Consider the following 12,947-nt stretch of genomic DNA (forward strand, 5'->3'; position numbering starts at 1 on the left):
GGCTAAAAGCGCTTACATCATATATGTACTCTTGGAGATGCCAAACTTTGTGCGACAAGACCTCCCGGAGGATGCGAACATCTGAAATGGTGTCTTCTATCATTATTAATAAGTTAAGATCAAAAATAATGGAAATGTTTTAAAGCTAGAATTGCTCTATGACCCGATTCTATGGATTTCAAACCATTCGCCACTGATAGCATCCATTATCTGTACATAGTATTCTGTCAAGTTTTCAATCGCTTGTTCTTCAATCTGGATCTGCAAAAGACTCTTCTTGGCCTTTTTGCCCTTGATCCACATGTCTTCCAATTCTTGCTGCTTCTGGATTTCATGGAAAGACCGAATCGCGGCGCCAGCAGCGGTGGTTGGCCGATTCGCAGAAGTCTTCTTGTTCTTTCTAATAGGTGTGAATTCAAATGTAGGTCCAAGACTGCGTATAGGATCAAAATCAAACTCGTTATCGTGCTTCTTTTCATTGGAGCTCGCGTCTCCAGGACGTGACTCCATCTCTTTTAGCAATTCTTCCTTGGAGGAGACGTAACTAATATTTATCATTCACATTTATGTTAGTAGTCAATTTCGCAGGGCAGCAAAAATCTGGATTGTCGCGAAAAGTTACTTACATTTTCCTGCCCTTTAATGAAGATCTCGCCTCCGCTTGGAGTTCATCCTCGTCGTTGGCATTTGAGAGTCGACGTGTTTGATTCGGCTCTTGCTTTGTTTCGCTGAAGCTGTTGTTACGAATGGATGGCCATGACTGTTGCTCGGAAGGCGGCGTTTTCGCGACTTGTGCTACTTTCCCCCACACAGGTTTGGGTGTAGCGGCTGCCGCTACAGCAGCAAGCTCCTGCTGTTGTTGCAACTTCCTTCTCTCTTTTTGCGACAGCTTCTTTGAGGTATATGGAGGCGAATGTTTAGGAAATGCCGTCGGTGGTGTAGAGGAAAGTTTTGCATACGATTGTTGCTGCTGCTGCTGTTGCTCGAGGTACTCTCGTAGCGAAACCTTTTGTCTATACAAATACTAACCGTTAGACTCCTAGTTTGTTCCTAGTTTACTCATACTATAAGCTACACTTACTCTGCTGAGCCAACCGATAATCCCTGGGCCGTCCAAGGCACGCCGTTACTTGCTCCGCTGGTTGTTGGCGGTCTGGTGTGCGCAGCAATCGTATGGTCTGCTTTTCTTTCAGATGCCTTCTTCTCTTTGTATGTCTTCGGATCCTCCACAGTGTCTTCGTCCATGTGGAACACAGTGGTATCTTCAACAACATGGGATTTGACAGGAGCAGAGAGTGGCGGCGCAGATGCTTTCTTAGCTTCTTGCTGTGGATACACTGTTATCAAAATCTCTGCAAAGTTGCCAATGGGAGAAATATCCTCGCGCGATTGAGCATACAAAGACTCTGAGAACTCTTCATCAAGAATGGATATGTCTGGCTTGAATAAACGCCCGATACGAGACTCAGATGCTTGATCCTCACGGATATATTTTTCGAGATCGCGGATGATATCGGTATCTACAGAGTCTAGAGCACTGCAATTTGAACAGATAAATCAGCATGGAAACATGATCAAAACAATAAACGAATACCGTTGGAATGCTCCTTACCCGTTGATTAAGAGATAATCTAAATTGGATGCCACAAAGTACAAGCATCTTTCCTTGAGAGCGTTAGCCAAGTAAAGTTTGGACTTTTCAAGAAGTGTCGTCGCGCTGCGTAGTTTCAGGAACGGAAGAAGTGCTCTTTCGCAGATGCGTTTCAGGCGGTCCAAAAGCAGCTCATTAGCAGCTGCCAAAACTTCCAATACAAAATTCATCATGCCCTCCACGCTATCATCAGCGATCTCTCGGAATAGTTCATCCTCTGTGCAGTCCTCGTATAAATATTTGAGTATAAGAGAGAACACCGGCTTCCGTAAATCCGTAACATCGACAGGTAACAGCCCTTGTCCCCGTCGTTTTTCCACCCAGATCGATCCCGGCTCAAAAAGTGCCGCGAAGAAAGGACAACGTTGCCGCAAAACCATTTCGTGACATAAAAGATGCTCGTTACGTTGCAGCTCTACATCGACGTCGCATGCGATCTGCTCAGTCAGCAGTTTCGATAAGCATTTTTCCAGAGTTGGTTTCGGCCTGTGACTGAACGAAGACGAAGCAGATGCCTTGAGTTCTTCGAGACCAAACAAACTGGCTAGTTCCACCAAATCCTTTTGCACGCTGTTTGGTGTCCCAAAAGACGAAGAAGCGTCCATGTTGCGGCAAAGATTTGGTACTTGGTAAAATGCGTTCATAGGATGTGAGTAGGTGTCCATGTATAAATAGTCCATGAGTAGCAGTATCGCTACCAGATCATACGCCTTCTTGAGGATTATGGTCACCATCTTGCTCTGCTGACACCATTCGATATCGATAGTATCAAACCCAGGGTCGGCTTGTCGTTTTTGGAATATCTCACGAAATACAGGGCTACGAATGGCAAGCATGTATTGATGGCAATATAGGCGTTTGTTGTCGGCTAATTTGATAGTGACGTCCAGTGTCTCATCTCTGGCTGCAATCGCTTCAATGTGCTCCCAAGCAGATGTGATCACTTTGCCGAGCTGTTCTTGGAACCAGTCATTGATACCTTGCATCAATTCTTTCGCGCGTTTCTCTTTCTTCTCTTCTAACGTTTTTATCTGGGCTTCCATCTTTTCCACCTTGTCGCTTCTTCGACGTGTAAGTGCAGCAATATCCGTATCCAGTTGTTCAGACGCACGAACGTGAGGTAGTGAAGAGGCTAGATCGTACAACAAGGTCGATGATTTCTCAGCAATCTGGGTGGTAGTTAATTCTGAGCGCACCGCTGCAAATGCGCCGCTGGGGCTAGCGCAAACTTGGACACAGCGCTGAAGATATGGTATGATTGTGAATTTATAACTGCCCTCGTTGCTATCCTTTGTCGAGTTGCCGACTAGTACTTGTCCAGACCGAGTACATACAATGAGTCCTCCATGAAGACCGATGCATGCATCCATAGCTGCCATGTGCCATTTTCGACAGGTCCACACCCTTTTAGGCAGCGTTGTAGTCGTTATTTGCTTGGATTTCGATCGCTGCGCTGCACTGCTTCCTTTGCATTGCCACAAATATACATCACCGGAGCTCGTAATGGCGCCCAGATGCTCGCTTCCGCTACCTAGCAACCTTACGGGATATTTTGGGGAGCTACTGTGAACTTGAATATTTGACGGAAACCGACTTATGGGAAGGCTATAAAAATTTCAGAGATGGGTGAGACATTGCCGAGTCAAGTCAATATTCGAAGCTTTGACTTACAATAACTTGGTTTGCGTATAATTAGTAAGTAGCGTAATCTCGTTATTTTCTGATAAAACCGCAGTGGCAAAATCGTTCGCAACGACTTGCATAATAGGTACGCTGAACCCAACTTTCCTCGGAATTATCTGACGATTATCATCACCAGATGCATGGTAGCCTATGTAACGTTGTGAGTTAAAAAACGATTCAATCTTTGATTTTTCGGTTTAAAATTTACCAAGTTGTCCTTGATTAAGTCCAAAAGTGAATAGATCCGTGGACGTGTATATGACAGAATGCACTGCGGAAGCTGCGACGCCAATGACAGGTTGCTTCTTAAGGCATGCAGCTTGGATTCTCCGTGGCGTGAATTGCTCAGCATACTCCATCTCATAACCTAACGGTCCAAACCGTAAATATATTATTTCATGCTCGAAATGACTGCTATTCGTACCTAGTTGACCGTACGTATTGTCTCCAAAACTGATGGCGTTTCTGCTTTCTGTCACGGCAATTGTGTGATTTTTTCCCAAGGCTACGGATAAGATACGTTCCGACCAAGGCACAGGCGTCAGTGCAAGTTGAGTCTCTGCATTGCCTGTTCCTAAACGACCGCCGCGTCCGAATCCGCAAATCAACAAGTTGTGAGAGGGCTCGTCTGTAACGACGGCTGTGTGGTATTTCGACATCTGAATGGATTTTATCGCTACGTTTGGGCGCTGCATGATAAACTCTGTCCGATGGCATTCCAAATCCAGCGGAACTCTATCCGGATTGACCCTGTTGTCCGGATCTCGATGTCCGAGGACGTAATTGGTGTTACTGCCCCAAGAATACAACTCTGTTCCCTCCATCTTTGCGTTATCGGACACTGCTGCGTGATCGACCTTTTTGCCATTTTTTCTCGGCGCATCGGGGTATCTTGGAAAGACGTCTCTGACTGTCAAGGAGTATAATTCGAATGGGCGCAATCCTTCCCAATCTTTTATGTTCAAATCAATATCTTCTCGCTGGAGCAACATAATGGCAATTTCTATATTTCCAGAATATAGAGCTCTAGTGGTAGGAGAAATTTAGTACGAATACACTGCATACGTGTGCATATTGAAAGAATGGAAACATTACTTGTGCAAAGCTGTCCAGCCATTTTCTAGATCTTGGAGATTAATGTTGACCAACGGACAATCGATTAATAGTTTAGCGATTTCCACTCTATTCCACGTGGCAGCGAGGTGTAAGGCTGTTCGTCCATGCAAGGATCGTTTGTTTAAGTTGAAAGTTTTTACAGGCTTCGCTTGACGGGGGGATCGACCAGTTTGTCGATCGCTTTTGGATGCCAGCGAAATCAGATTCTCAACGGTTTCTACATTGTTGTCTCGTACTGCCTTGAAAATGGAGACCATGTGAAGTTTTAGAGGATAAAGTAACAAGAAGGCCCAAGCGTCGGTTGATAATGCGGGATTAAGTGATGTGAACGGTGCTCCCGCCCAAGGTGCGTTGTCGGGGCACCGCTTGCTGTTCTGGTCCAATGAGACTAAGCACTCAAATCTCGTGCCTAGCAGCAGTAAGCATGATGACCGTACTAGGATGGTATAACGAATACTCAATGCGGAAAGCTAAGGTCTTTAATAGTATTAAAAATAAATGATACTATGTCCTTGCATTCAGAAACAAGATATTCGTTAAAAACTAAATCGTTGACTGGATTGATCGATATACAAGTGAATGTGGGACTTGCAGCTCGGCTTTGCGCGTCCTTATTATGAAATCTACAATGTTCTTTGCAGCATTAAGGTGTATGATGCTGAATCTAAAGATAACCAATCTGAAACTTTCTTCATCTTCTTCTGATAAGGAGTGCAAAAGATAGACCGAGTAAAAAGAAAAAGACATGCTTTTCATGGATCCGAGTGGTTTTCCACAACTTTCCTTCTTTGATCATGTCTAAAGTTCATAGCAAGCACGAGTTACACTGCATACCCTCTTGTAAGAAACAAAGTCTCGAACAAGTTACCAGTATCGGGAAAATGTAATACTATCCTTTGAATATCAAGTATTAAATCAATTGATCTTGTCACGAATCACGTATATGCACGCATGGCGTGCACACTAGCAGAAATGATGCTACATCGCAAGAAGCATGATAATCCGTTGCATGAATGGGTCCAAAGCTATGAAAAAGAGACGACATGCTGCAGTCGTGCGACCATTCCAACATTTGTTTGCGCACGTGCAGCGCGGATGCCGAAGATACATACAAATAAAACCAAGAAGAGAAATGAAAGCCGACAATGTTGTTTATGCTCACGTTGCATGGAGCGATTATGCAGCAGGAAAAAGGTAAGGCGATCACCCGCTGTTTGCGCGAGCGTACGATCGGGAAATCATTTCATTGGCTACGTGCGACGAGACACAACAACGCAACGCTTCTCTCCCGTGGAAAAGTTCTCGACCTTTTTCGCCACGCGTAGCTGTAGAATTTGCCTTTTTTGTTTGACATGTTTCTCGCTTTCAAAAATTACTGAATGGGTATAATATATAAACCGCGTCTCTCTTTTTTCATCTCCCTCTCTACTTCTCTCTCTATCTCTCTCTAAAGACCAACCCATGTCATCGACAGTTGCTGTTCCGAGTCTTGGCGAGTACTCTCGAAGACTGACTGTCAACCTAGATCAGCATCATGTCACTGTGCGACCCATTGTTAAAGGTATAGTACATGAAAGTTCTTAACGACCTGTATACTTATTCATGTTATACAGGTGCCGTGAAGGAAGCCGCACATACCTTGACTGAAGCCTATATCAACAACGCTGTTGTTGGCTGGCGAGCGAACGAAACTGGCCGCTCTGAGCAGCATGACTCATTCCTGTTTACTCTTTTCAAAAAGATCATCAACGAAGCAACGCTGACGAGTCGGGATTTTGCTATCCAAGTTGATGGGTGCAAGGGTATTCTGATCTGGCGTATCGTGGGCTGCTGGCCATCGTCTATCAACGGCACATTGAAGCTCGCAAGGCTTATTGGATGGACTGCAGCGTTGAGAACTTGGAGTAAATTCCAGCCGTCGTGCGATAAGGTCAGACGCCGTGTTCTCGGTTCTTGTGGACGGCAATTCTTGTCGATAGGCTACCTTGGCGTTCTGCCCCATGAACAGCACCGCGGTTATGGTACCGCGCTGATGCAGCATGTGCTCGATAAGGCGGACGATGCACATTATTATGTTTACGCTGAAGTCAGCGACGAGAGAACTCTCGGGTTTTTCACTCAGTTTGGCTTCACCGTCCGTGCTGAAATGAATATCAGTCCAAGCTCGACAACCTTTTTGCTAATCCGCGATCCTGTGCTTCGTGATGAACCTGTCTCACTTCAGGTGCAGCCTGGCAGATCTAAATCCTCGTAAATCTCATCATATTCCATAGCATATCATCATTAAATATCCCTATACCCCCATTCCTTAACCTGTTTACATATCTTCTTATCTTCTCATTTTCCTTCGACAACAGTGTATGTCCATGTATTCCCTTATTCCTACAATGCCTCGACAAAGGAGGCAAGTTTTGTGTGTGCATGTGTGTGTGTCTGCGTGTATTTGTACATACTCAAGGAACAAATAACATCTGTCTAACAGAAAAAAAAATAATCAACACTCTATATTTACAAATATCATCGATTGCGCTCTAAAGCTGATATATCCGACCAATGATATGTTCCCATGTCGAGCAAGATCCCTTTGCTTATTTTAGTTCGATGCTGATGCTTTGTCTAGCCATGCCGAGACCTGCTCATAAACTGCAAACTGGACAGCTCCTCCTAAAAGGGAAAAACGAAACGTTTGAGGGATCGCCCGGCGGAAAAAATTGAAAAAATCGATCGTGCTTATCGTGCATTGCATACCTGGAGCAACTCGGATGATCCGAAGCCAAGAACCTCGGAAAAACGACAAGTATCCTTCGTTTCGAGCCATTGATTTGATGCAATCCCATGTGCTACGATAAGGCTGACTATCATCTTGCATTCTAGACCATCATACATTTGTTATTCGATTCTCGCAATTTGTTTGCTACCGGTGATATTTTCTGTCTTACCTTGTTTTTACAACGTCCGGCGGAGAGTTCAAGACGCCTACCAACACATTGGCAAGACCACCGCTGACCTTTTTTGTTTCCAATGTTACTACATAACTCGTGCTGTCATACGCAGCGAATCCGTGGTAATCTTACCACATGCTTCCAAGGAGCTAGAGGTTTGCTTGGATCTTCGGAACCTCGTTCAAACATGGCCTTGATCTCTGTGTAGCCCGAGAATTTGACAACCAGACCTGCAACATGCAATTGATATGAGTGTTCACGCGAAACACAGAACAATATTGTCTTTGCTTTTACCCCAAGATTGTCTTGCAACTGTAGCCAGCAAGCCATTGTAAAGTGCAAAAAATCTGTTATTTCGATTCTCTAATAAGCATCGCGTGTATGTTTGCCATTGTTTTTGCCATATATATCATTTACCCTTCTTGCCGGACAATAAGAGATGCTGTTCGGATCAGACCGTGGTATTTTCTTTCAGCAGTGCCAGCCTTTAATTCCGTTTGCTGTCGAACCTTGATCATCTCTAACGGAGTAACGAGAGTCACGGCTTGCGTGATACCGGTACAGATCTATTTCGCTCTATTCAGCACATCATGGTCTCCTTCACAAACGTGCACTAAAGAAACTTACACCTGCAAGGCCGGCTGAGCTGTGGGACGGCAGCAACGTGCCTTCCAACTTTTCAAATAAAGGCTTATACATGGCTAAACCCATATACTGCAGTGATACGCGTGGCCCTACGATGCACAGTACTGGCACGGTACCGCGATAGAGTGCTGAGAGGTAAAAGGTTACAATAAGATCCATGCCTGAATCAGACGACGCGTCGTTTTCGTTACCAGTAAACCCTTCTTCCCGAACTACGCGCCGAAATGCATTGACAATACCGTCGCTGTAATGCGAAGCAGCTCGGAGCGACTAGTACACATGTGACATGGATATTCTTGTAAGCTCGCACAATGGCAGACAGAATTTTCCGTATGCAGAATTATGTGTCTTTATTGTACCTGGAAACGTGTTTTGACAACATCCGTGGGCTATATACATATTTGAATCGTGCTTCCAGTTAACAATTCGTCATTCACCATGCGGTATGGCAGGCAAACACTCACTTGCATAATCATGACTTCCACCGCGCCGGCGATGGCACCGGCCAAAGTTGAATTCTACACCGAGAGAAAAAGTTGGCTAAAATGGAACGTACATACAACGATTGGCATACATACAAGGACACTCTTCTTGGGCTTTGATTGCGACATTGACACGCGTAAGACCTGTCCTGTGGAGCCCGTGCCCTGAAAACAGAAAAGATGATCATGCTGAAGCAGCCAATCATGTCCAATGTGTCAGAACAGCTCAGATCCACGGTCGCACAGAACGTTTCACCAAGTTCTACTAAATCAACTTTTTTTACAAAAGAAAAATATGCAAAGGTGTGTGCGTTGATGTCTATTTAGATACAATCAATCAATACAATGTAAAAGATAAGTGACAAAAAAGTTTTAAAAATGATGCGACAATTTCAAAAAGGAAAAGGAAAGAACTTTTTTTACGGGAAGATCTATTGCTTTCCAGCGACCTTGACAATGTTGGTTCCGTTCTTTTCGCGCATGACAAGTGAAAGCTTGCGTTCGGCATCGATGGTAAGTTGCACTTCAATCTTGCTGCCGTTAGCTTCTTTGCCGTGTTCCAATGGCAAGCATGCCTCGACGAGCAAGTTGCTAGGCTTGGTGTGGACTTCCGTGACGATCTCGGGTTCCAAAGGCTCCTCGTCCTCTTCACCTTCGATAGGTTCCTGAGGAATCTCCTTCTTCTCGATAACGTGGTCGCCTTCGTGAAGTGCAAGGTAGGCGTGGGTCTGACCGGCCTGAGCATTGGTAAATTCAAAGGTGCGGCGGACAGGCAAGGCAGCACCGCGTGGTACGATGGGAATGAATTCGTTGTTAGCATTAACAACACCGATAGCCTTTGTTGTGTGAGGAGCCAAGGTGATAATAGCTTCCTGAGAAGACTTGATGGTTTCCTTATCGTAGCCATCCAACAAAGATGCCTGCAAAGCACATCCGCGAGCAATTACTTCGTCAGCCTCAAGTTCAGATCGGACAGTGGTGTGTTCAGCAGTGAAGACTTCGCGCAGCTTGACAGCAAACTTGGGAATACGTGCGGAACCGCCAACCAGGACAACTTCGTCGATTTCCGAGGCATCCAAATCAGCCTTGGACAAGACATCGCGTATGACATCCAAAGCCTTGGCAAACACCTTGTTGGACAAAATCTCAAAGCGCATTCTGTTGATAGTGCCGTGGAAGTCAAGACCTTCAGCGAGAGATTCGACGAAGCAAGGAGCAGAGTTGGCGCTGGAAAGCATCTTCTTGGTAAGTTCAACTGCGCCCCGCAGTTTGGCAAGTGCCTTGCGGTTCTGGGAAATGTCGACCTTGCTCTTCTTCTTGAATTCAGCGCTGAAGTGGTTGATCAACAAGTCGTCGAATGAGGAGCCTCCCAGCTTGGTATCGTGTGCGGTAGCCAAGATCATATACAATCCGGAACGTACGGAAAGAGCAGTAACGTCCAATGAATGACCACCGAAATCGCAAACAACAACGAGTTTATCCTTTGTGTCTTTAACGGCATCGTAGGCGAGCGCAGCAGCAGCAGATTCGTGGATCAGCTGCAGAACATTGATACCGGCATCCTCGGCAGCTTTAACAAGGGCTTCACGCTGAGCGTCAGTGAAGTATGATGGAACGGCCATGACAGCACCGGACACGGCGGTGCCCAAGAAAGCTTCGGCGGATTCGCGGATGTGACGTAAAAAGAAGCTGGAGATTTCCTGTGCAGTGTAGATAACGTTGCCGCTGGGAAGTGTTACTTGATAACCAGGCTGGCCATCCTTCTCGATGATGGGAGCAGAAGAACCGGGAAGGTTCTCACCTTGAGCGAAACTATACACAAAGCATACACGGTAAGCATACGTTCCTTTGTACATGGATAGATCAAGCTTATTGTTAGCTATGCTTACGTCTTGCCGAGTTCAGCGCGGAAGTTTGCAACAGTTGTGTCAGGATGGCGCGCAATGTCAGACTTGGCTTGAGATCCAACAACCTGTTCCTCGCCGTGGAAAGCCAAGACGGAGGCAATCTGACGATCACCTTCTTCGTTGGCAAGGCAGTCAGCACGACCCTCCTGTCAAAAAATTACTTCGTCAACAAAATCTATGCGATGAGCTACTTGATCGTCGAGATCTTTACCTTGGTCAAGTAGCCAATGGAGGTATAGCAAGTGCCAAAGTTGATACCAATGACAGCGGACGAGGCGCTCATTGTTTTAGTGCTGGAGGCAAAAGAGAAAACAAAAGTTTTTGACGGACCCGACCCTCTTTTTTTACAGGTGTCCTGCGAAGCAGAAAAAATCTTTGGCTTAAGTCCGCCACAAATGGGATGCTCTTGGAAAGGTGGATGATTGGCCTCCTTTAAGCAAATGATTGTTCCTGTGGGTTTGTGATAATAGGGAAATTGATCTTAACATGCTTAACATTGCTCGTCGCAATGCTATTATGGGACGACCTGAAAACTGGGAATTTCGGCTTTTCTACCGGTGCCAATATGGCGTTAGAGTCTAATGTACAAAGGAAAATATAGCAACATGGAATGAGCAGACTCTGTTTATTATTATTCAGAGTGGAGTAGGGAAAGAAAGTTAAGATACTACAAAATCCAAAATTTGAAGGATAGGAAGCAAAAAGGAATGCCTTTTTCTAATATGTCCAGAACACATACTAGTACGCATTTGGGCTCTGAGCAGTAGTGTGTGCAGTAGTTGTCGTGGGGGTAGCAGGCGCCTGCGTCGTTGCTAGGTGAGGCGAATAGTATGCTTGATGGTTAGGATCTGTGCTGACGTCTGACAACATGTGCACTGTATCATCGGGTCGTCCGCTGACCATGTATGCTCCGTTGCCAGTGTATCCATAATGTCCTGCCGCCACAGGCTGTTTGTAACCGGCATACGCAGACTGTGGCGGATAGTCGTAATAGCTATCGTACTCGGGGTACCCGCCTGCAGGTTGATTGTAATAGCCATAATCGACATTTCCGTTGTGGACCGGCGATGAAGCATGATACTCTTGTGCTGTATCTGTCTTGGTTTGCATGGGCGGCATCGTTACGGCCATAGGCACATCATCCTTGTAGTCATAAACATCAAAGTCATTATCGTAGATATCCGAGCTGCTTTGCACGTAGACGTAAATAGCCAAAATAAGCCAAAATGCAGCAACAACAATGCATCCAAGCCATACACCGTCCGTAAGCCCTGTCACCAAAAGTGGTTAGCAAAATTATCAAATCTACATGCTTATATAAATACTGCTATGAACATACAGCATCTCAACTGTGTTGTCTTATCATTATACAAATTGCAGTACGAGGCAAATCCGAGATTGGCTGATTTGGGTCCACCGGAAGCTTTGCCGCCCGACCACGGAATAACACCTTGCTTTAGCGTGTTGTAAACGACGCAAGCGGCCATCAGCGCGACATTAATAACGCACATGGAACGGTCTCCTCGGACAGACTTTATACTTGAAATGCTAACGATATTTAACGCGATAGCACAGATCATGGAGACACCCGGGCCGACAAAGTACAGGATATACTGTGTGTGACATGCATTAGAGAAGAAAAAGGGTTTTGCGGGAGGATACTGAGAGATTTTTGGCCTATGCTTACCGGCACGTAACCTGGGAACCATGAATCGACGTCGTTGTCTTTCATGTATGCATTAAGCATTACAATTTGCGCTATTATTCATTGTATCGTGGATTTTCATGAGCAACCTTGCTTTCTACCGTCCTTTAATGTAGCAAAATACCTATATGGCACGCAAGTGTTGCCAGACTGAATAGCAAGCACAGAAACCGGAACAGTGACAACCAAAATACTCGAGCACCCATGAACTAAAGAAAAAGATTATGATAAAGTGCTGTTTCTATGTACTCTGAAGAGGTAGTGAACGTGCGGGGTCGTATGGATTGATGATGACAATGAATGGGTGGCAATCAACGAAGGGGAAGGGCTCGAACAAAACAAGTCTCGAGTTTCCTGTATTGTAACTGCTAAAAGGGAAAAAGAAGAAAAAGGTGTTAAACGTGATACAAAAGGACACTGGACTCCTTCATATCATAAGCTTTTTTGAGGCAGGCTCAAACACGCAGAGACATTAAACAATGCGCTTCATGTACACATGTATTCATGTCAGTACAAAGATAGGAGATGATTTCATTGAAAGAAGACGGTTGCCAGGACCAACGCGCTGTGCCGCGCGTCATCTTAGCGACTGCTTGCCCTTTAAAGCGTTTCACAAGAGTGGGCCTATCACGAATTCCGAACAATAAACTATACCGCATTGAGAGTTTAATTCCAAGTAAGTTAAGTGCACTTCCGTACTCGACAATCAAACACTCTTTCTCTCCTTTGCATCCTCTTCAAACATCATATTTGCATTTACCGCATTCTTTGCAAGATTACTGTAGCACATTTCAGAATAAACGTCCAGCATGATCT

General features: G+C 45.2%; 5 protein-coding genes across 5 annotated transcripts; 1 reads left to right on the forward strand and 4 right to left on the reverse strand.

The window, feature by feature from the left end:
- Positions 1 to 156: 156 nt before the first annotated feature.
- On the reverse strand, positions 157 to 4,707 carry VTP01DRAFT_8059 (uncharacterized protein; the record flags this gene model as incomplete). Its single annotated transcript, XM_069387139.1, has 8 exons — positions 157 to 544; positions 627 to 1,013; positions 1,082 to 1,537; positions 1,613 to 3,256; positions 3,323 to 3,482; positions 3,543 to 3,701; positions 3,759 to 4,360; positions 4,430 to 4,707. 8 exons carry the CDS (start codon positions 4,705 to 4,707, stop codon positions 157 to 159), a joined length of 4,074 nt encoding a protein of 1,357 aa, XP_069242524.1.
- A 1,204-nt stretch (positions 4,708 to 5,911) lies between these two features.
- Positions 5,912 to 6,704, forward strand: VTP01DRAFT_8060 (uncharacterized protein; the record flags this gene model as incomplete). The annotated part of the gene is made up of 2 exons (XM_069387141.1): positions 5,912 to 6,011; positions 6,064 to 6,704. The coding sequence occupies 2 exons, from the start codon at positions 5,912 to 5,914 to the stop codon at positions 6,702 to 6,704; spliced, it is 741 nt and encodes a 246-aa protein (XP_069242525.1).
- A 339-nt stretch (positions 6,705 to 7,043) lies between these two features.
- On the reverse strand, positions 7,044 to 8,648 carry VTP01DRAFT_8061 (uncharacterized protein; the record flags this gene model as incomplete). The annotated part of the gene is made up of 11 exons (XM_069387142.1): positions 7,044 to 7,114; positions 7,199 to 7,320; positions 7,390 to 7,457; positions 7,525 to 7,622; positions 7,687 to 7,739; positions 7,810 to 7,958; positions 8,020 to 8,165; positions 8,229 to 8,307; positions 8,397 to 8,426; positions 8,502 to 8,555; positions 8,616 to 8,648. 11 exons carry the CDS (start codon positions 8,646 to 8,648, stop codon positions 7,044 to 7,046), a joined length of 903 nt encoding a protein of 300 aa, XP_069242526.1.
- Positions 8,649 to 8,950: 302 nt separating this feature from the next.
- On the reverse strand, positions 8,951 to 10,709 carry VTP01DRAFT_8062 (uncharacterized protein; the record flags this gene model as incomplete). Its single annotated transcript, XM_069387143.1, has 3 exons — positions 8,951 to 10,331; positions 10,409 to 10,572; positions 10,638 to 10,709. The coding sequence occupies 3 exons, from the start codon at positions 10,707 to 10,709 to the stop codon at positions 8,951 to 8,953; spliced, it is 1,617 nt and encodes a 538-aa protein (XP_069242527.1).
- Positions 10,710 to 11,164: 455 nt separating this feature from the next.
- Positions 11,165 to 12,337, reverse strand: VTP01DRAFT_8063 (uncharacterized protein; the record flags this gene model as incomplete). The annotated part of the gene is made up of 4 exons (XM_069387144.1): positions 11,165 to 11,697; positions 11,766 to 12,039; positions 12,114 to 12,184; positions 12,256 to 12,337. The coding sequence occupies 4 exons, from the start codon at positions 12,335 to 12,337 to the stop codon at positions 11,165 to 11,167; spliced, it is 960 nt and encodes a 319-aa protein (XP_069242528.1).
- Positions 12,338 to 12,947: the final 610 nt, after the last annotated feature.

The sequence above is a fragment of the Rhizomucor pusillus genome (genome assembly GCF_041956525.1).
Source record: "Rhizomucor pusillus strain CBS 183.67 unplaced genomic scaffold VTP01scaffold_4, whole genome shotgun sequence".
Classification (NCBI taxonomy): Eukaryota; Fungi; Mucoromycota; class Mucoromycetes; order Mucorales; family Lichtheimiaceae; genus Rhizomucor; species Rhizomucor pusillus.